The sequence below is a fragment of the Ambystoma mexicanum genome, chromosome 13 (genome assembly GCF_040938575.1).
Source record: "Ambystoma mexicanum isolate Mex_15411 chromosome 13, UKY_AmexF1_1, whole genome shotgun sequence".
Taxonomy (NCBI): Eukaryota; Metazoa; Chordata; class Amphibia; order Caudata; family Ambystomatidae; genus Ambystoma; species Ambystoma mexicanum.
Window position 1 is genome coordinate 61,491,226 of NC_090938.1, and position 24,492 is coordinate 61,515,717.

At 45.5% G+C, this 24,492-nt stretch overlaps 1 protein-coding gene across 1 annotated transcript in view; it reads right to left on the reverse strand.

The window, feature by feature from the left end:
* The window catches only part of CD34 (CD34 molecule), a 142,669-nt gene that overhangs the window by 38,334 nt on the left and 79,843 nt on the right, over positions 1-24,492 (reverse strand). Inside the window, exon 6 of the mRNA XM_069633268.1 lies at positions 14,429-14,472. Coding sequence (XP_069489369.1) covers positions 14,429-14,472 — 44 coding nt within the window. The remainder of the gene's footprint in view (positions 1-14,428; positions 14,473-24,492) is intronic.

A 24,492-nucleotide genomic window follows, 5' to 3' on the forward strand; every position in this document is an offset into this window, starting at 1 on the left:
ATGTCAAAGATGAGGAATACGTGGGAGGAACATCCAGTCGAAAGAACGCTACCAGGGGTAAGTAACTTGTTCTTCTAAAGACTTGTACAAAGTACTATCGAGGAACAGGCTCCAAATCTCTTCCAGATAGAGCAGAAGGGAGTCATTCTTCTGGTCTAGGTGCATTTCGTAAATCAGACACTGGGGCTGCTGTTAAGGGTATCCAGATACATTTTAGAAAACACATTTTTGAAATACCATTTTTTCGAAACAAAAATGCCGAAAATACAATTCCCGAATGTTTTCTTTTTATTTTATATGTTTTATTTTTGTTTCGTTAGAAAAAAAAGTGTCTATAAAAAAACAGGGGGTCAGAGGGGGGAACCCCACATTTAAAAAATAAAATGTAAAAAAAAAATTTCAAAAGGTTACATTTCTGCATTTTGGTGTCGAAAAAATGCCATTTCGAAAATGTGACGTTCGAAAATGTCACTATAAACCGCTGTTAAGACAGCCTAAGACTGTATTATTTCACCAGGAGAAGTGTGCCATTCTCCTGGCGGCTTGTATAAGAAGTTTATTGAACCCTTTTACTTGGTTTATTTGTTAGTGTTAGGGATAGAGTAGTTTGTTTGAACAGGGGACGGTATGTTTTTTTTTTTACTGACAAATATCTGAGTTATTCTGTGTTGAGGCAGGGAAACCTCAGCGAGAGGCAGGCTCTTTTCTTTACATGAATAAATGTCTATAGCCAAAATGATACCACCTTGTTAGCCTCCATACTACATTGTGCAACACAATATACTGCATACCTCCAACCCTTCGCTCTCACCATACTGCATACCTACATTCTTTCACTCTCTCCATACTGCATACCTGCAACCCTTCACTCTCTCCATACTACATACCTACAGCCCTTCCCTCTCCACATACTGAATACATACAGCCCTTCCCTCTCTACATACTGCATACCTACAACCCTTCACTCTCCCCAAACTGCATACATAAGCCTGTCACTCTTCCCATACTACCTACCTGCAGACCTTCACTCTCCACATACTGCATGTCTAGAGCCTTTCACTCTTCACATACTGCATACCTACATCCTTTCACTCTTCACATACTGCATACCTACATCCTTTCACTCTTCACATACTCATACCTACGGCCTTTCACTCTCCACATAGGCATACCTACAGCCTTCACTCTCCACATATTGCACATCGACAGCCCTTCATTCTCCACATACAGCATACCTACAGCCTTTCACTCTCCACATAAGCATACCTACAACCTTTCACTCTTCACATACTGCATACCTACATCCTTTCACTCTTCACATACTGCATACCTACATCCTTTCACTCTTCACATACTGCATACCTACAGCCTTTCACTCTTCACATACTGCATACCTACAGCCTTTCAAACTTCGCATACTGCCTATCTACAGCCTTCACTCTCCACATACTGCACACCTACAGCCTTTCACTCTCCACATACTGCATACTTACATCCCTTCACTCTCCACATACTGCATACCTACATCATTTCACTCTCCACATACTGCATACCTACAGCCTTTCACTCTTCACATACTGCATACCTACAGCCTTTCACTCTCCACATATTGCACATCGACAGCCCTTCATTCTCCACATACAGCATACCTACAGCCTTTCACTCTCCACATAAGCATACCTACAGCCTTCACTCTCCACATATTGCACATCGACAGCCCTTCATTCTCCACATACAGCATACCTACAGCCTTTCACTCTCCACATAAGCATACCTACATCATTTCACTCTCCACATACTGCATACCTACAGCCTTTCACTCTCCACATATTGCACATCGACAGCCCTTCATTCTCCACATACAGCATACCTACAGCCTTTCACTCTCCACATAAGCATACCTACAGCCTTCACTCTCCACATATTGCACATTGACAGCCCTTCATTCTCCACATACAGCATACCTACAGCCTTTCACTCTCCACATAAGCATACCTACAACCTTTCACTCTTCACATACTGCATACTTACATCCTTTCACTCTTCACATACTGCATACCTACATCCTTTCACTCTTCACATACTGCATACCTACATCCTTTCACTCTTCACATACTGCATACCTACATCCTTTCACTCTTCACATACTGCATACTTACATCCTTTCACTCTTCACATACTGCATACCTACATCCTTTCACTCTTCACATACTGCATACCTACATCCTTTCACTCTTCACATACTGCATACTTACATCCTTTCACTCTTCACATACTGCATACCTACATCCTTTCACTCTTCACATACTGCATACCTACAGCCTTTCACTCTTCACATACTGCATATCTACAGCCTTCACTCTCCACATACTGCACACCTACAGCCTTCACTCTCCACATACTGCACACCTACAGCCTTTCACTCTCCACATAAGCATACCTTCAGCCTTCACTCTCCACATATTGCACATCGACAGCCCTTCATGCTCCACATACAGCATACCTACAGCCTTTCACTCTCCACATAAGCATACCTACAACCTTTCACTCTTCACATACTGCATACTTACATCCTTTCACTCTTCACATACTGCATACCTACATCCTTTCACTCTTCACATACTGCATACCTACATCCTTTCACTCTTCACATACTGCATACCTACAGCCTTTCACTCTTCACATACTGCATACCTACAGCCTTTCACTCTTCACATACTGCATACTTACATCCTTTCACTCTTCACATACTGCATACCTACATCCTTTCACTCTTCACATTTTTCATACCTACAGCCTTTCACTCTTCACATACTGCATACCTACAGCCTTTCACTCTTCACATACTGCATACTTACATCCTTTCACTCTTCACATACTGCATACCTACATCCTTTCACTCTTCACATTTTTCATACCTACAGCCTTTCACTCTTCACATACTGCATACCTACAGCCTTTCACTCTTCACATACTGCATATCTACAGCCTTCACTCTCCACATACTGCACACCTACAGCCTTTCACTCTCCACATACTGCATACTTACATCCCTTCACTCTCCACATACTGCATACCTACATCATTTCACTCTCCACATACTGCATACCTACAGCCTTTCACTCTTCACATACTGCATACCTACAGCCTTTCACTCTCCACATATTGCACATCGACAGCCCTTCATTCTCCACATACAGCATACCTACAGCCTTTCACTCTCCACATAAGCATACCTACAGCCTTCACTCTCCACATATTGCACATCGACAGCCCTTCATTCTCCACATACAGCATACCTACAGCCTTTCACTCTCCACATAAGCATACCTACATCATTTCACTCTCCACATACTGCATACCTACAGCCTTTCACTCTCCACATATTGCACATCGACAGCCCTTCATTCTCCACATACAGCATACCTACAGCCTTTCACTCTCCACATAAGCATACCTACAGCCTTCACTCTCCACATATTGCACATTGACAGCCCTTCATTCTCCACATACAGCATACCTACAGCCTTTCACTCTCCACATAAGCATACCTACAACCTTTCACTCTTCACATACTGCATACTTACATCCTTTCACTCTTCACATACTGCATACCTACATCCTTTCACTCTTCACATACTGCATACCTACATCCTTTCACTCTTCACATACTGCATACCTACATCCTTTCACTCTTCACATACTGCATACTTACATCCTTTCACTCTTCACATACTGCATACCTACATCCTTTCACTCTTCACATACTGCATACCTACATCCTTTCACTCTTCACATACTGCATACTTACATCCTTTCACTCTTCACATACTGCATACCTACATCCTTTCACTCTTCACATACTGCATACCTACAGCCTTTCACTCTTCACATACTGCATATCTACAGCCTTCACTCTCCACATACTGCACACCTACAGCCTTCACTCTCCACATACTGCACACCTACAGCCTTTCACTCTCCACATAAGCATACCTTCAGCCTTCACTCTCCACATATTGCACATCGACAGCCCTTCATGCTCCACATACAGCATACCTACAGCCTTTCACTCTCCACATAAGCATACCTACAACCTTTCACTCTTCACATACTGCATACTTACATCCTTTCACTCTTCACATACTGCATACCTACATCCTTTCACTCTTCACATACTGCATACCTACATCCTTTCACTCTTCACATACTGCATACCTACAGCCTTTCACTCTTCACATACTGCATACCTACAGCCTTTCACTCTTCACATACTGCATACTTACATCCTTTCACTCTTCACATACTGCATACCTACATCCTTTCACTCTTCACATTTTTCATACCTACAGCCTTTCACTCTTCACATACTGCATACCTACAGCCTTTCACTCTTCACATACTGCATATCTACAGCCTTCACTCTCCACATACTGTACACCTACAGCCTTTCACTCTCCACATACTGCATACTTACATCCCTTCACTCTCCACATACTGCATACCTACAGCCTTTCACTCTCCACATACTGCATACCTACAGCCTTTCACTCTCCACATACTGCATACTCACATCCTTTCACTCTACATATACTGCATACCTACAGCCCTTCACTCTCTCCTTACTGCATATCAATAGTTATTCCATCCCCCCAAACTGCATACCAACAGTCCTTCCATCTCCCCAAACTGCATACCTTCCCTCTCTACAAACTGCATACTTACAGCCATTCACTCTCCCCATACTGCATACCTACAGCCCTTCACTCTCTCCTTACTGTATACCAACAGTTCTTCCACCCTCCCCCCCAAACTGCATACCAACAGACCTTCCATCTCCCCAAACTGCATACGTACAGCCTTCCACTCCCCACATACTGCATACCTAGAGCCCTTCACTCTCCACATACTGCATACCTATATCTCAGAAACTGTACTTTCCACTTTGCTGAGCACCTAAACTCCTGTTGCCTGTCTGCATCTCAGAGTCAAATACTTGCTATAACCCTTGAAGTTTACGATCAATTTAATCATAAATGGCCAGTGATTCCCTCCTTCTAGCAGACGCATATTCACTTCATGAAGATTTTAATGTTTTGCAAATGACTACATGAGACTGCAGCAACCTAAATTTCTCATAAAGAAACCAGAGCTCGCCAATATTTAATGTTTTATAGATTTACATACTTATAAATATTAACACTTCTCAGGTTGGGATCCTCCGAAATGTTCGCATTGTACGTTAACATAGAAAAGGGTTTTCTCTGTTGCTTAATCTTAGCCTACCTTAATGGCCACCTGCCATTTTATCAGCACATGCACATCAAGCCCACGGTGGCCCGATGAGTGTTGACGGCAAGCATTCCAAACCCACAATTTAACTGCCCGATTCCTTGTTTGCCCATTGAGTGAAGGAAACCCTGGGGAGAGCTCCTGCTCAGCTATCTCTGCATGGATGCTGAACACTGTTTTCGAGAAAGAAGTCCTTTGTTTTCTCACTGGCAGTTTGTGCCAGGGTTCTGAGGGATGCGTTATTTATTCTTCCGAGCATGAACTGTAATTCTAGAACTTTCTGGACAGCTGTGACTCTCACGTTCAAAACGTGCAGCAACATTTTGAGAATAATTATGGGTCTGGAGGACCACCTGAATTTCTGCATTTACCATTGCCCCCCATGAGGAGGCTTCCTGCAGACTGTGGCAGCAATTGTCTACTAAGACAAAGCAGGGTTGGGAGGACTAGAGGACTCTTAGTCTAGTGGCATAATTGGTCCAGAAGCCGAGGCAAAACATGAAATGCACTGACTAGAGGGAAAGCCTTATAAGAAGCATGTAAGCAATGATAGAGGGAATACCTTATAAGCAATGATAAACCGAAGCCTGGAGGTTCAAGCGCTCCTAGACTTGCTGCAAAACGCTGGCGATAAAGAGCAAGAAGTAGCCAGCAACTCAATCCATCGTCAAATGAAGGATCCACAGTTAAGGTACTGGCACATTTGGAAGTGCCGTCATCTTCTGTGCAGTCTGAGTTGAGAGGATCGCCATCCGGAGATCTTCTTTGGTCTCCAACATTAGTAGAGGAACTTCCATTCATTTGTTGGGGCCGAGGGCACCTTACGTTTACTAGTCAGCAGCGGCGTTCGTAGTCAGCAGCGGCGTTCGTAGTCAGCAGCGGCGTTCGTAGTCAGCAGCGGCGTTCGTAGTCAGCAGCGGCGTTCGTCAAGTACTTGTTGACAGTCCTCGACAAGGGAGTCCATCTGTAACAGATTCATGTCCTGTTGTCGGTCAAAGTCTCGTTGCATGTGCTCGTAATCGGCGAAGCATCATTGTTGATCTCTGTCTTCCATGAGGAGGTTTTCACAAGGGAATCGAAAAATCCATGTCTTGGTCAAAGAGATCTGGTGGGCAGCACCTGGACATTGTTCCTCCAGCATTGATTGGTGTTATTTCTTTAAGTGAAGAGGCAGTCCCACACTCGGGAGCTGCAGAAGGACACTCCATTGCACCACCACCGCCGTGTGTATTAAGATGTTGAGTCTGTGCGTGAAGCTGATAATACTGATGATGATGAGCAGCGATGGGGGGGTGCAACCACTCCAAAGAAGGCAGCTTGTGTACCACCAGCATGCCCACCCCCCAGTGATAATGGGATCATGCAAGATCCCCTCTCAAGGATGAGCAATCACCAGAAGTTAAATGTACGTGGTCCCCAGAAGGAAGAGGACGCAAGACCTCTATACTGCATTCAAATGTCCCCAAAAAATGGGGCAAATGTTCCCACCCCACCAGTGCTTATCCATCCTGATAACAGCATATGGCTCCTGGTGAAGCTTCACTGTGTTTTTTTAATCGTCCATGGCCTGACTCACTTGTGGCTGATTCTGTGAGATGAAAGTCGAGGCTCATGATTTTACATCCAAGTTCCACTGGAGAAAAAGGCAAGAAATCTAGGTGAGGAAGAAACGTTATACAGTCTTCTTCGCTGGCAGACATGGCATCGAACATGGCTGCAATCCTGGTCCATTACATTAGGAGCTTTTGGCGAAAAGTGCATGCTCTGTTTTAGCTTTTACCTAAGGAGAAGCAGTGGAAATCCAAGCACTTGTACGAGGAAGGGGTTCTAACCCCTCCCAAGAACTTAAGCGGGACCACTCGACTCTTATGAGGCAATCTGCTGTAGGGTGAAGACACTTTGCAGAGTTAATCGGTTTGGTAAGAGCACTGATGATGCACTGACTACAATCAAGGCAGAAACGAAACTGCAAGGCTAGTAGGGACCTTACCTTCCAGGCACCCACCTTCGTTTGGCACATCTTAGAGGACGAGGCCACGTCTCAACATATCCGAGATGTCTGCCCTTTTATCATTCAACCTCTCTGTCAGCTGTAGTGGGTCCAAAGTTCTTTTCCTCACATCAGTCCCCCAGAAGAGGAAATGGGCACAGGGGAGTGCGGCCCCAGACCGGCAAAGGAGCCTGACTTCACTCTGGCCCCTCACATCGGGAGCAGTCCAGTGGTAGGGGGAATAGCTAATGAAGTAGCTCCTTGATCGTTCATAGTGGTGGACAAATGGGAGCTAGAGATTGTGGCGGTGGACCATGCGCTAACGTTTCAGTAGTAACCTCTGTGCACAACTCCAGCATGGCAAGGGGTGCCAAGGGAGACCGTGGCATAGATGATGAAGCAGGTGGAGCAAACGCATTGAAGTGTTCACCAAGAAGCAATGGGGCAGGGTGTCTGGTTGGCACCAACTGTTTTGACAAACTGTCTTGCTCCTGTGGCTGCTCATTTAAGAAGGGTTGAGATGCATTCGTATCCTTAACTAACTTATTGGTTAATTTGTTTGCCGACCAGAGAAGGAGCATGCAGGAAACCCTGGCTCTGCTGTATCGATTACGTTTTTTTTTATCAGTATGGAACGTTTACCTTAAAGCTGTTGCACAGGTTTCCTATTCTGAGTCTTGTTCCACTCAGAGGTAAGGCAAGTTACGCCGATCGATTCCAGGGTTAAATCCCTCCAAGCAATTGCACTCTTTTGCAACAAAAGTGCAAGGTGTTGGTCAGGGCATTCACAATTGGGCTCAGTCACATATCCTCTTTTACAGCTCTGATACCATTTTGCAAACTGCAAATGAGATCTCATCTATTGCACCATTTAGACGGAGGCCGGGAAGTCATGGGTTGTGTCGAGCAGCTAAATTAAGCAGTACTGATTGATTGTCAAACGAGCCTATCTGATAAAAAGCTTGCCATTGCAAGACAGAATGTACCAGGTGAAGTTGGTGACTGATGCATTGCTGTCAAATTGAGGGTCAATCTGGATCAATGTCACCAGGTGAACTTTCTGTGGTCAGAGCAAGAAGCAGAGCTTCTTATCAATGTGCTGGAGTTGAGGGTGAGTAAGGGGGAGGCGCGGTCATGGCAGATGTCGCAGGAGGCCCAAGCCCTGAGGCAGTGTCTATACCAACATGATATTTATTAGCCATTCATCTTGTGGGGAAGAGTAATGTCATTGCAGATGACTGAGTTGAGACTGCCATCAGTTACAGTTGTTTCTTAAACATGAGATCATCAGGGCGTGGATGTGTCTGCAACTATTAAAACAACACAATGGAGAGACTTCACCTACAGGCTCTGGCCTTCGGAGACTCTGAGAGAAGCTCTTTCAATTAACTAGTCGGGTCAATATCTCAGAGCTTTTCCACCAATTCCACTAGTTCAGAGAGTGACCAGGAAGATGAGGAGTGAACCTTGCACGACTACCCTGGTGGCGCCAATGTGGGCCAGGCCACCATGGTGCACCAATATGTCGCAACTGCTTCTAGAGCCTCACCCTCCGATGCCATGTCTTCGCAATCTGCTGTCCAGGTAGCAAGGCAAAGTAGTGTGTTTGGCCCACCGTCACTCAGTTTGGCAGCATGGCCCTTGAAGACTTAGAGTTTGGACTTTTTCTTATGGATGAAAGTGCATGTACATCATATCGCGGCAAGGTCGTTGACTACCAGGACTCTCATGGTAAGAAGTGGAATGCTTTCTGTGGCTAGTGTGTTACTGTAGAGTCACATGCTTTTCCTTGCCAACCACTTGTAATACTGTCGTGTTTGCTAGGTCTGGCAAGATCTTTTGCAGCCTTTCTCCATCAAGGTGCATGTTGCTGCAATTATCAGGTACAGAATCAAGACCAGGCGACACTTGGTAGTTTACTGTGTCATAGCAAGTATCGTCGATCTATAAGCCTGTACGGCATGGGAGCTCAATGTGGTCTTGCGAAAGGTGATGAGTGCACCATTCAAACTGATGCATTCGCGAGAGTTGAGATCTGTTTTCTGGAAGGTGTACTTGGTCCTGGCTCTAACATCATCAAGGTGAGTGTGGGAGTGAAGCACTTTATCACCGCAGGAATCTTCTATTCAAGAGGTTTTTCAGCAACAAGGTTGTCCTGAGGACTAACTCGTGTTATGTGCAGAAATTGGGGTGAAGCTTCCATTTCCATTCGAGTATCGACTTTGCGAAATTCTTTCAAAATGTTGACAGCACATTCAACAAGTGCCAAGGCAGTCCCTTGCTCTGTGTTTGCAAACACTCTACTCCAAGAAATCTGCAAAGCAGTTATGTAGAGGAAGGTACATATGTTCAGCAAACATTAATGACTGGATATGTCAGCACAAGAAGACAACCAGGTGGGACAGGCGGCACTGAGGAATTTGTTTCAATGAGGGCGACTTCAACCCTACCAGGTATTTGTTGCTTATTGTTGGGAAGGGAGAGAACCCATTCCACCCGCCTAGGCCCTTCAGGGTGAGTCAAGTCCATTGGAAGATCTATAATAGTGCAGGGGGGAGGGCCAATCTAAAGGTCCCCACACGATCATAATATTGTACACAATTCAAATGTTTAGACATAGTGTGCATATATAAGCAGACGCCATTTTTGCAGTTATTAAGTAGCCATAGTCGAAGCATAAGGCCTGCATGGCCATGCAGTATTCAGTAAGTTAGACACAGGCCGCGAGCCTGAAGGAGAAATCCCCATAGGCCCAAGCGCTGATGAGAGAGGCCCACCCTGCTAACATTCACAGAAACCTTCCTTTGTTCTAAAAATGTTGCCAATATATGTGTTCGAGAATATATGTGCCTCCTGGCGCCTTGGTGTACGTGTTATCACACATAAGCCACAGCAGGCCTCCATCCCCCACCCAGCCAACCACGGGTTATAGCGGTTTGTATTTTTTCTGGTGTGAGCATTTAGGGGCGTAAAACAAGAGTTGGATGCTCCCAGGATGTGCATAGTGTTGTACATTTTGAGCATTTAGGGGCGTGCCATCATTATTGTCACTTAATATATTGATGCATGTTTGTATTGCTTCCAGCGCTGCATAATAATCACTATCCAAAAGAATACAGTATTATACTGGAGATTAGTACCCGACGAGGGTCAATCAGAATGTTACAAACAATCTGATTGGCCTTGCCCGGTCCATACCTCACACAGAATCCCTCGAAGCGTTTGTTTCTTTCACTTCCCCGGGGGGCGGGGGGGTTGCAGCCCCTCAGCCAATGAGGAGACTCGGAACAGGGTAATCCCCGTTCCCAGCCTCCGCAGGGCTGGAGGCTGCCATCCTCGCCCGCCGGGATTCAGGTAAGTGTTTTCAGCATCCCCATCCCCCTCCGTCCCCCCAAACAATCCCCTCCCCGCCCTCCCAACCCCACTTACATTCTTTTTCTTCCATTTTCGAGAGCGAACGTGCTGGGAACACTTCTGTCCCGAGCGTGCCTGCTCCTGTTGGCCACCATGGAAAGGGAAAACGGACTATGTTTTTCCTTCCCCAGCGGCCATTTTTTTGACTTTTTCTTTTCTTTTTCTGTTCCGAAACGCTAACAGAAAAAGATTGCTATTAGTACCCCGGTCTTGTGGGCCGGGGTACTAATTGCTATAAGCCCCTCGCCGCGGGGCCTTACTGAGTCAAGTAATGCCCCGGGGCCTCTGTGACTATGGACCCGGGGCATTATCTGGCTCGGTAAAGGCCCCGCGGCTTGGGGCTTATTGCTTAATTCATAGGTTACTTACCTGTAAGATTGTATGTCCAGTATAGATTTGTGGAAGCTCTCCTGCTTTTACGCACACAGGCTATCTTTTGGATTTTATTGTGTTGTAGGCTATGATTTAGAATGCAGTAGTCAGCATTGAACGTGTAAGAGGTAGCTGGCTGGGCATGTTTCCTTAAAAGGGCAGTTGAGCATTAAGATACTGTAGCGTAGGCTCAAACAGAAGGACATTCTTTTTTTTGTATGTTAACTGACAATTTAAAAGAGCCAGGGTTTCCCAGCAGTAGAGATGTGAATATTTGACAGTGTGTAAATCTATAAAAGATGCCAATACTGAAGATATGACCTTACATATACATTTGTTATCTTACTGTTTGCTAGCATGCCTGGCCCATCAGCCCATCTACCCTCTGCCAGCCCTGTTAGCAATGTGTGCCCGTTCTATAGTACTGGTCAGAACTGGGAGTGATCAGATAAAGTCCTGGGAGGAGAGGTCACCTCATTGTATAATGTGCCAGCCTCTCAGATATTAGGAGAACATCAATCTGCGAGGCTGCATCGGAATCAGATTAGATAATAATAACAATTTGACACTTATATAGCGCTATGAACTATGAACCCTCGGGCATCTGAGCGCTGCTTATTATTACCCATGGTGTGTGGTGCTCATTTACCGACCTCGAAAGGATGAGTTTGGCTCTGCCAGGATTCGAACCTGCGTCAGCAGGCTCTGCAAAGATGTCAAAGCGAGTGCGTCAGCAGGCTCTGCACAGATGTCAAAGCGAGTGCGTCAGCAGGCTCTGCACAGATGTCAAAGCGAGCGCTCTACTCGCTGTGCCACGGTATGCTTTGCGGGCTCTGCAAAGATCAATCCACTTGCAACGAGCCATTATTGGCTGAAGGATTTGCGATGTCTTTGCGAAACAGCAGCCCGCTTAGGTCTATACAAGGTGGAGGATAACATAGAATGGACGTCACTCCCCGCCCCCTATGATTTCAGTATCTGTAAAGGCCATTATTCTAGTCCATACTGTTATATAAAAGTCACGCTCATTGTGATTAGATTCATAAACATCAAAAAAAATCAAAGAAAACAGGGGAATTTAACAATCACAATTAGGTTCTTTTTTTTAGATGAGATAAATGTAGCAATTATTTATGAATCTCATTTGCAACGTTTACTTATAGATTAATCTAAACAACCAGGAAATCTATGCTAAATCATTTGTATGCGTATTCCCTTTTCACAATGCAATAGATTCATTACAAAATACACATGTGGGCATCAGCTGGACGACAACATCATATCCCAGTTATATAAGAACAAAACACATATATAACATATCAAAATCTCCACATGCCATTATGATACCTTATTAAACATGAATACAGCTTATACTGGAAGATTCGTCACACATTCTGAGCAACCTGATTGGTTGCCGCGTCCACGTGCGTGCTGATAAAACATGTTTCAGCACAGAATCCTTTCCATAGGGATGCTTCTAAATCGATACATTGATATTGTACTAAAATGTGTAGGGCCTTCGCAACCTAATGCTATTACCTTTCACCAATTCTGTAAACATGCATTTGAACTAAGGCGACATGCTTCTGGGGAAATGCATTTCATGCCCTCTCATTCTCTGTATTCCAACCACAGAGGCCCTCCACCCTCATTGCCTACAATACACCAAAAAGGGACTGACGATTTAACACACAACTCCATAGAACAGCAACCCCAGTTCATAAATCATGCAAGGGACAGATGGTACAAATGACAAGAAGGGAGAAGTGGCAGGTCATCGGTCTATGTGCTCAAAGGTAGCTATAGGCCTTTGGTTGGAAACATCTATAGCCTGTCAAGAAAAGTGCGGTCCACAAACAATATGTCTCCCACCCCACTGCTAAAGAGGTCACTTGAGAAGTCTAGATAAGTCCTGGAAAATTGCCTTTTCAAAGATGCATAAACCTTAGGGTATTATACCGTGCTCACTTCCAGGCTCGGACTGGCTTATGGAGCAATGTCCGAACCAAAAACGGAAAAATGCTAGTGTGGGCCAGTTTTTCTGGTCAAAGTGGCTCACTTTTTTGGCCCATGTGGGCCAGTTTTATAGGTCATTTTACCATACGGCTAATCGCTTTGACCAGTGTAACTGAATGAGTATTCTTTAAAATGTTCAATTTGCATCACATTTTATCATGAATATCCTCCTTAGGTACTATTCAAACAGTCTGTCACAAAAGGAGTGAATTGTCATTTGCAACTCTGGGCCACTTTTTATTGGTGCCCCAGACAATGGTATGCCCCAGCCGGACCCTGCGGACTTCTTCCTATCTAACCATTTATTGGCACTGGGAGTGGACGCAATGGCACCTTCCTGCCACCTTCAGAGGCCCCAGAGCAGTGGAAGGGCCACCTTCTTGCCTCCTGTTCCAGAGGCCTGTGCTTGGCCCGTGCCTGCCTAGTGTCCTTGTAATCCTGGCACCATCACCTCACTTGCATGTGCCCGCCTCGCCCACCCTCCTCTCTCTCCTAGTCCCACTGCCCGCTTCTCCCCTAACTGGCAGTGGCCATCACAGAAAGGGAGAAAGGGTTCTTGTGTAGGTCCCTTCTCCTTTCTTCCATGGGGGCAATTTTTTATTTACGCGTTTTCTTTAAGTCGACAAATGGTCACTGCACTATTTCAGAATTTAACAAGATGCTATTGGTAATCCCGGAAATCATTCAGAGGTGATAAAAGTTATATCCCCTGGGCTCGGGGCCTTGTTAAGGCCCTCGCTTGCCCCAGACCTGTAAGTTGGGCCTTGGGCCATATTATAACGATAATGCCCCCCACCTCAAGGGTTATTGCTTAATTATTCATTAGCCTGCAGATTTTATCATTGGTATTTCATGCTTTTTTTTGTGCATCTTTGTGTTGTCTTAGAGGTGGAGATTGTCTACATTTAGCTCTGTGCAAAACTGTAAAATCGACCAAGAAAAGCAGGCAATAATGAACACGGTTTCTAAGGAGCCCCATTTCTTAGCTGTAAAATATATTGTTAAAATAGTCTAACTTGCACTTGACAAACCCCATGTCCTTCCCAGCTCCCAAGGAACCAGCAGCTTTGTGCACTATGTATCTGAAAGCAATCGTTTTAAAAATCATAAATAAAACACTTTCCTGCCCGCTAATTGGTAATGCAATACGTTTGGAAAGCAACACTGAGTGGTAACTGGACAGGTATCGCACATTCCTGCATCCACAAACCTTCACAAGCGTGCATGCATCGACACGTACATAATCAGGCGTATGCACCAGAATGCACGCACACACACACGTGCAGGAAGATATATGCGCAAAGTGTACATGTATGCAGACTCACATACACAGATAGTTGTTACCTGTGCGTTCTCCTTACTCTCAGTCAATGTCCTTGGATTTAAGTCTGAAAGAAAATGAAACCATGTTTTATTGCCTCATCAGATCACAAGAAGTGAGTCCTTGTCTATTTAGCATGCCATGCGTGTGATGCACGAAGCGGGCAGTGACATGTGTGACTATTCTGACGACTGGCTGTCCATGCATTCATTCCCTTTCTGTTTTTGCAGGGTAACCTGTGAGCTGAGCTATAACGTTGTGCCCACACCTGCTGCCATGAGATCCATACTGTGGTACAAACACGATTGGTTCCATTTCTGTAGACATTCTGATTATAGTTCTCCCGGCCACCTGACAAAGGTACACCGGATTTGGTAGCCCCATCGTTGGCAAATATCCCTGAGTCGCCCATGTGATCCTACCCATGGAAGGTGCTATCCCAATGGTACCTGTGGAGCACAATTACTGTTGCTCCTCAAAGTATTTTGTCTTGGACATCTTTCACAATTATACCAATACTCATTTGTGCAGATAACTAAGCCCAAGCTTCCCCGTCAAAGCTGGGACTCAGGATATTGGCTGCAATAGCAGACATGCGGCTCAGCCTCATAAACATGGCACTTGCCCTCACACATTTGGCATGCAGCATCAGAAGGCCTAGAAAAGCAGACATGCTCGCGGACCCTTACAAAAAGGATTACCGCGACATGAACGAATCCGAAATGTCCGAAGGAGAAAAAACCGAAGAGCTTTCAGTTTTCTCTCCTGCGGAGATTTCGGACTACCCCCTTGCCAGCCCAACACCTTACTTACCTGTGCTGTGGGCGGCAAACCTCCTTGTGTGCCGCTGTGTCCTGCATCCCTTTGCGACGCTAGTTCCCTTTACTTGGATGGGAACCGGTGAAGTAGGGTGCTCTGTTCTTTTCTTTTTTTTAAAACTTTATTCCGGCGGGTGCAAGGACACCCCCGCAATACCTGCTGACATTACAGGATACCCCAGCAGCCCCCACTGCCATTGTTCACTGTAAAGCCACCAAATGGAGGTCTTGGTTGAAATTTTCGGCCGCACGTAATTTTCATACAGCCGAAATGTTGTGAAATCTCCCATTTCATTTTTTTTCTACGTTTATATGTACGGATTCCTGCAAAAATGGCATCAAGCCTACAACAGCAGCCATCCTCGCTCACCCTCATAATGATGGCCTCCCTACAACTTCAGACGCCCTGGGGCAGGTAGATGAGAGCACTGAAGCTTCTGAGGGCATATGCAGAAACCAGGACCGTCCCTTGCTTCCCGGTTCCTATTTTGCGCAGCACCTAAGCCAGAGGTTCTTCGTGGGAGGCGGTGTGAGAATGAGCGGAATCTGGCCCAGGGCTGAAGGTAAGAAAAAATAGTATGAATATATGTATTTATTTTATTTATTTATTTTGGCATTTGTAGAGTGCAGTAAGCCCGTGGGCATCAAGGCACTGGTTACAGTAATGGGTGATGAAAAAACAGACAGGAAATCAGAATTTAAAACTGATGGTTACACGATTAAGCTCACAGGCTTGCTTAAGATATAGGAACAGATCATGTTACACTAGAGTGGAGGAAAAAAGCTTGTAGATCAGCAGTTCAAAGGAAAAGGGTTTGCTTTGACAATTGTCAGAACTGTTATTTCAGGTCATGAAGGAAGAGCCATGTTTTTAGGTGCTTACAGAAGGTCCAATAGATGTTTTCCATTCTCAATGCTGGTGGGAGGGCATTCCAGTTCCGAGACGCAATGACTGGGAAGCTAAGACCACCAGCTCATTGCAATTTAAATTTAGGAATGATGAGGCGTTGCATATAAGTAGAGTGGCTGGGTCTGGTAGAATGCGCTTTGTTGATTTTGAGAGATAAGTATCTAGGGGCAATGTTTGAGAGACATTTGTGAGTGATGGCCAGTGTCTTGGACAATATGCGCTGATAAATAGGCAGTAAGTGCACTTGTTTCTCCCAGCGGAGAGGTGATCTTTCTTTTGGGTTATTCAGGGAGCTTTTAGAGCATTGATTTGTATGATTTGTAGTTTGTTGATGTTCCGTGTACTAGTGCCAGCGACTAGTGAGTTGCAATAGTCAAGCCTAGAGCCTATAAGCGCGCTGGCGATGGAGGTGCAACTGTCCGTAGGTAGGAAGGACCTGCAGGCATTAATACGTTTCATGGTGTAGGCTGCCGAGGAGGAGAAAGCATTAATTTATCTCATTAGAGAAAGGTTGGAATCCAGATAGACTCATATATGGTAAAGGATCTGTAGGCTGCGTCAAGCTTGTTGAGCTGGGAAGCGAGTGATGGGCCATCCAGGCCTGTATAGTGCAGTAGATTGCTCTGAGTGTTTGCTCCCAGTGAATTGGAGTCAGTGAGATCGTCTCCTGTGATAGGTAGAAGGATCTGGAAATCATCTGCATAGTTTCTGTAGGTGATACCCTGGGTGTCGTGGAGGTCGAAGAGGGGCTTAGTGAAGATGTTGTACAATGTCTGTGAGACACAGGAGTCTTGTGGTACGCTGCAAGTGACAGAGGCAGGAGTGGCTGAGGCTATCGGGGTGAATAGGCTCATGGATCTGTTAGAGAGGAAAGAGGAGATCCAGGCGGTAGCTTTGCCAGAGAAGTGGGCTGCATAAGTCAAGTGTTGGCAAAGGATTTGGTGATCCACCAAATCAAAGGCAGCAGAGAGGTCTAGCAGTAAGAGAAAAGCAAGCTTGCCAGCATCCTTGAATTCATCCATTTGCTTCTTTAAGTCAGGAAGTGTGGTTTCAGTACCAAAGCCAGGCCGAAACCCGGATTGACGTAGGCCTAGAAGGTCATTAAATTCAAGGTGGTGCTGAATATAAAGGTATGCCGCTTTATCCAACATTTTGAGGAGGAACGGTACTGTGGTGATCGGATGGTAATTAGTGGGGATGTTAGGATCCAGGGTCTTTTTTTTGTAGAGGTAGGACCCATGCATTTTTTAAGTTAGTTGGCACTCAGCTTGAGGCAAAAGAAGAGTTATTGGGTGATGTTATGAATGGTGCCAGTGCTTTGGGACAGTCTTTGATTACTGCGGCGGAGCAAATGTCACCTTGGCATCTAGAGGGTTTGAGCCATTTGATGATTTGTGTTTCCTCCATTTCCAAGACAGGCTTAAAAACAAAGAGGTGGATGTCATGAAAGCCTTTTGAGTGGCGAGTGGCAAGAGGGGATGGCACAGTGTTAGTGTGATCATTTTTTGGAGGGAGGTTTTTGTGTCAAGTAATGCATTTTGTATGTTGGCACACAAGATAGCGTCTTTAGGGCAGGCATCAATAGGGGCGACTGGGGACTCTAGGTCTCAGAGTATGGCAAAAAGTTCATGGGTGCAACAGTTTGCTTTTCTTTTCTTTTGTGTGTGGCATTCTTAGCTATGAGTATGGCTAACTTTTAGTCTTTAGATAGGGTGGAAAATAGATTTTTATTTAAGACTGTTGGGTCATTTCTCCAGGACGTTTGAGCTGCCAGTTTGTTCAAGCGGGTGGCTTTAAGGTCACAGATAAACCATGTGTTAAGGTGGGCAATAGGTTTGGCTTTACGTTTCCCCAGGGGAACCACAGTGTCGATAGCATGAAATAGAGACTGATTGTAGGTGTCTACCATTTTGGATGGGTCTATGGAGGGGTCATGGTGGTCAGTAAGAGCCTTCAGCAGTGGCAGGATACTGACGGATGTGACGTTTCTGACATTTATGGTTAGGGTGGCAGGTGCAGGCTTGGTTAAGATAGTAATGTTGCCATTTAAGTCAGCCAACCAGTCTAAGGTCCGGCCTTTATTATGGGTAGGGCTGGTGATATGTTGCTTGAAACCAAGGGCTTCATGGTGGTTGGTATTGTCATTAAGGCCTAAATTCACATCAACCAGGAGGATGGTTCTGGATGTTGACTTAGCTTCCGCAGAGAGGATATAAATAATATCATCCTCAAAAGATTTTAGGGCGCCTCGTGGTCAGCAGATCATGTGTACGTTAAAGGTAGAAGAGTGCGTAGGTGACCATCGGATGGACAAAAGATCTCCTGAAGGGAAGTCTTGAATACTCAATTCTCTAATGCCTAGGGAGTCTTTAGTGATTACGCCCCCACGCCCCTCCTGTCCCGCCTATCTTTGTGGAAGATAGTCTAATTAGGCGTGATTGCCAGGGATATGGATGGTCATGAGGCTGCATGCAGCCAAGTTTCTGTGATGACAAGTAGGTCCAGCTGACTGGTCGTGAGGGCTGTGCTGTTGATTGGGTATTTGTTTAGTCTGGCTGTGTTTGATCCCTGGTCTGGGTATCACAGGCATCCCTGGGCTGGGCAGTGCAGGCATAGAGCAGGTGGGCCAGGAAGGATGGCATGTGTAGGGTCAGTGATTAATAGGCTAGCAGGTTTGGAGAAGCCAAGGTGGTTGCTAGCGGCGGGTATGAAGCGGGTAGGTATTATAGGTGGGAAACATGATCTTAGGTGGCATTGGTCATTGGTGCTGGTGGGCATAGGTGAGGAGGACGTTTTCCTGTGCTTAGGGTGGCTTAGGAAGTCAAGAGAGGTGAGTGAATCACGGTATTGTGGTAGGCTGGGGGGCGCCTGAAGTACTTGACGGGTACCTGTGGTTAAAGAATGTCGCTGAAAAGCTTTAGTCACTATGCATGATTCTTTAGCGGATAATGTAAGGAAGGCAAGGAAGGCATGGTATCAAGAATAGACAGACACAAATGATCACAGTTCAAGGGTGTTTATTAAACTGTATAGGTAGGTTTGAAAAACGCCTAATCTAATCCTAAATCTAAAATGGGAGCAAGCTACGACCATCAAATGATAATAAGGCAGTCCTAGTGGAATCTTGTCAACATAAAAGGGCTATACTAAGAGAAACCTATTGCCAATCCTTACAACTAATACAAAAAGAGTGTGGGATAGTGTTCACAAGAATGAAAGAAGCGTTCATAAATAATAAGTCATGATGTGGTAGCCTGGGCTCTCCCTTCCCCACGTTTTGAGCACAGGACAAGGCGGGATACCTGAGCACAGCACACTCTCGTGCTTTCCCAGTACGAGACGACAGTTCTGGTCCAGCTATTAGGACCTTCGTTGGTTAAGTCTTGTCTCTAGAGAAAAAAGGTCTCTTGCCTCTGAGGATCTGATGTGGTCAAAATAACAAACAAAAGGTTCTGTTCCAAATGTACTTTGGATGGTGACTTTTCACTCCTGGATCCCCCTTTTCCAGGCTCAGATCCAAAAACAATCCTTAGCAATATTAGGACCTTCAGTGTTTAGCTCTCTTACATCCGAGGGCCTGATAGGTTCAAAATAACCAACAAAAAGACCCTTTCGCATTGCACTTGAGGGGATGATTCTTCACCCCTGGGTCCCCCTCTTCCGGGCTCAGACACCTCTCGAATATCAGCCTACCCCCGAAGGGTGCACTAAGGCCTGTATTCAAATACTTTCCTCCATTACATTCACGTGTCGGTGGATGATGGTTTTACACCCTTGGATACCCCTCTTCCGGGCTCAGACCCTTCTCGAATAGCAGCCTCCCTCTGTCGGGTGCACTATGGCTCTCCTTCACACGCTTTCTCCTTTTGCTTTTACAAATCTTTGGGTGACAGCTTTTCACCCTAGGATCCCCGTCTTCCGGGCTCAGACCCTTCTTGAATTTTAGCCTCAGTCTGTTGGGTTCATTGTGGCTATGATATTCAAAACAACTTCACCTTTCGTATTCACAAGCCTTAATGTCTTTTAAACAGTTCATTGCGGACATCCCTCGGCCGGTTCACTCTTGTCAACACACTGTTCATTGGGACTTCTTCCTGCTTTGCCTCGTTCTATTAGCATCCCTCTGTCGGGTTCACTCTTGTCAACTTTTGCTTTCCTTGCTTTCTAATCGTTTGGCAGTCAAAGACTTTCGACTGTGCAGAGGATTTTGCAAGACACCTGTATGACCACTTTGACCTTTCTTTTGCTGCTCTCCTACAGCATTTTGGTTTCGGTAGTTTCAACAAACGTGGGATTTAACCAGTCTCTCGAGTGAGCACCCACCTGGTGCCGGACCCCTCTGCAGCTGGTTTTCCCTTCTCTATTAACAGCTCTTTGAATATTCCTTAAATTGCCACTTTGCGACTTTTGTTCAACACCGTTCGGTTTCTGATCAGCTCTCCCCTCGACTCACCGGTTGTGATGAACCGCTTGACTTTTCTTGTATCTGGAGTCAACACCGGTACCACGGTAGAAGACGTCCCTCTCTGTCCTGCTTATCAGTGTAGACATGCTCTGTGTACCGTTGACAACTGCTGTAACACACGCTGGCTATTGTTCACTGTCTTGATTCCTTCCGCGGAGGCTTCGCGTGTCTGGGTCGGAAAGGGCAAGGTCGCTTCTCTCCTTGCCGTCCTTTCGGTTCTCGCCGCCTTTCTCCTTCTCTTGACTTGCCATGCTTGGATAGCTGTTTTTTCGTGTCCTCTGCCTTGCTCCTCGTGTGCACTTGTGCTCCATATTTTATCCCTGTGGGTAAGGGAAAGGGCTGTCAGGTGTGTGTGTGAGTCTGGTCAATTGCCTGACTTTGCCTGAGCCTTATGTTGGAACATGTCAGCTAAACGGCTCTGGTGTTATTCCATTGTCCTTCGTATTGTGTGAAAGTGTTTGTGTTGGAAAAGGGGGGGGGGATAGAGGTTCTGTGTATCCTACATGGCAGGATGGGGAAAAAGTGTTAGAAGAAGGGGGATACCGCATCTCACCCATCGGTGTCCCACTGACACTCCCTGAGGACCCCCCCCCATCCAGGTGATCCTCCCTCACTGGTCCACCCCAGGAACTAGATCCAATAGCGATGGCCGTGTCCTGGCCACCTGGATGACACTTGAGTGACAGATCCCTGGGGACTAGAAAGTGAGACAACTTCAGGTTTCTCACAGTAAAGAGCTGGATAATGAGCACTTTGACTGATCAGTTCCTGATAGGGTAGTCATGTGTGAGGTGCGGTTTAAAGGGTGAGGCTTGTAATCGCATCTGGTAGAGGTAGGTCTCTGAACGGGATGTTGTTATGCTCTGGTTTGCGAGGAGAGAATTCCGATCGCGCATCGTTGTATGCATGCTTGATCCTAACCGTATATTCCGGCAGAATGATATCATGGGAGTATTGAAGGATTGCTTGCTGTGTGCAGTATGTGCTGTGAGGCGCTGATATCTGAGTGCTCCTAGGCAGGGGTGTGCAGGTTGCCATAAGCGTGACACTTGTTGAGAGAACAGGGTAGGTGCGAGGTGGCAGCGGGGAGCAAGGTAGTTTGGTAGGTTTCTCTTGCGGCAATATGTCAGGAACATATAATCTGATGGCATTTTTGATGACTATTACATTTGGAGAAACATACCATTCAGTGGTGCTTGTCGAACAGCGACCTTCCATGGTGTGACAGGGCCGGACAGGAGAGGAAAATGGCCTTAGGAGTTGGCCTTTGCAGGGGGACGACGTCACCTGCCAGCTCCTTGGGCACTTGGCCATAACAACAGAAGCTGCCTAATCAGCAGAATTCAGAGGCGGGCTGAGTGCGTGCTTAACATCAGTGGAGCAGCTCGGGGCAAACAGGGCAGCCATTTTGGAAGGGCCAAATTCTGAATCTAGCATACTCGCATCTGGGCATTTTAAACTTGAATCTTGGCAAACATGAAATGAAGGCATTTCATTTTTCTGCAGCCAAGCAGGGCTTACCTTGGAAGTTATTATGGTGTTTGTGTTTGCATGGGTTTGTATCTGTAAGTGCATGTGTGAATGAGAAAGTGAATGGAGCATGGGTGGGTGCGCATGTGAATGCGTGTGCTTGTTTGTGCTGGCCTCGGGCTGCTGATTTAGGGTCAAGGGGGGCATTTGGCAGCCAGTCTGGATACATGTTCTTACTGTGGCATGGCATTTTCTTTTATTGTGAATCAATGGTAAAGCAAACAAGATAAGCCTTATTACGTGGCTAGACTGGCCTACTTTGGTGCAGCCAGTCTGGATATATTTCTTTAGTGTGGCATTACATACATTTTTTTACTGGGATCAATGGTAAAGCCAGCATGATGAGTGTTCTTACATTGCTATATTGTCCTGCAATGGTGCAGCCAGTCTGGACATGTTTTCTTATTGTATCATTACTGGCATTATGCGTAACGTAAACATTAGCATGTTCTTAAATGGTTATGCTGGCATATATTGGTACATCCAACACAAAAGTGACTGGGCAAAGCCAGCATGAACATGTTTTTTACACTGGCATGCATTGTGGGGCAAAAGTCATTATGAAAATGTGTTGGAAAATGCTTCTGTGCACTGATGGTCACTTGCATCTCTTGGATTTTTCATGACTTACCCTCCAAAACTGAGTGAAAACTATGTGGCTTTTCACACAGTTTTTCACACAGGGTATTGTAAAATACTCTATTTTAACCTGTCATTTTTAAAATGTTCCTCGGGGAGGAGAGTAGGAACCCCTCCAGAAACGCCCTTTGGTTGGTCCAGGTTCCTTCGCTACACGCAGTCGCTCCTGCATATTTGTGGGCAACATTTACCCCGTCCAATTAAAAATAAATCATCATACTCCACTGGCTTTGAAACGTGGGTAGTGAAGTGTGGTAGGTCTTTTTTTATTAATTTTACATAGGCATGGAAGCAAAAGAAGGTGAAGTGTGGTAGGTCTAAAGTGTGGTGAGCTCATTCCCTACCAGATAAAAACTGTTGATGTATCGTTAGATTATAGTAAAACGATACATTAGTTTAAAAGAACAGGTAAAGCAACTTCAATTGAAAAGTCACATGGGCCATGTTCCCAGTCCTTTAATCACCCTGATCTCAGCTGAAAGCTAAGAGTAAGAGACCTAATTAGATAAGATGTGTCCAGCCGGATTGTCTGATTGGCGATTTGTTATATCTTAAACAAGCACATGCATTGCCGTTTGGTATGTGTAATAGCCATGTCCTCATAGTAAGTACATGAGCTACCATAGCCCTGGACAGAGACGGTAGAGCTTGGTATTTTGTGTATCGTGACAATAAAGGTACACATTGGACCCCATGCATATGTGTTGGTTACAAACCCCTGGATTGATGGGAAATATTGCAAAATCGATCCTCTGAAAGCAGCCAGGGCCTGTTCTAAATGAGAATACTACTGGGGAAAAGGAGCAGGAGTATAGATGTATGTGGGGAGGTAGGCAGAGAACCCTATAAAAAAAAGTAGATTAACAAAATAAACAGGAATGCATGTGGTGTAATTGGCGGCAGGATTATAGGACATTGAATTACTGGGCAGATCACGGTGCGTTTTTGAGGCTTGTTTTAATCCCTCTAAAATTTTGGTCCTCTCCGAGGATTTTTGTACTATTTACCATTAAGTGATGCAACAGAACATGCAGGCGGCACGGCCGATACACCTCATCACCACCCAGGAGCATGACAGCAAATTCTTCACACGTGATAAGTAGAGCTTTGACATCTACAATGCTAGAATCCAAATCCTCTTTCTAACTGGCTACTACACTCGTGTCGTCAGGCAGCTCTTAGAGGACAGTGTGCTCCAGTGATAATTTACCACAGCGGACCACTCTGCTGGTGACAGTGCGGGGTATTAATATCCTATACCATAACATAACCTATCACAATGCCCATCTTTCAAAACAAAATGCATCCTTTACTAGTGCCCCATTTCCCCCACCATCACCCTATGCCGGGGGTCTGTAACCTTCGGCTCTCCAGATGGTTTGAACAAAGAATTCCACGATCTGTACCAATTGAATATGCTATCTAGGCTGATGGGTGTTGTAGTCCAAAACTTTGGATGAACCAAAAGTTGCAGACTCCTGGCCTACATTAATCATATCGCTCCTTCCCTCTGTTCATGCAACGCCCAATGATTTACTAACTTTACATATACAATTATCTTCCTCCCCCTCTAACTGGTGTACCACGCCCCTGCACTCCTCCTCGGAAAACCTTCAGAGGCGGAGACCTCCTTCACCTGACCACACTCAATGCCTGTTCAGCCAAAACACACTCTGCCGACATCTGCCTCCTTCTTGAAAACATTGACCTCAACATTCTCTCTCT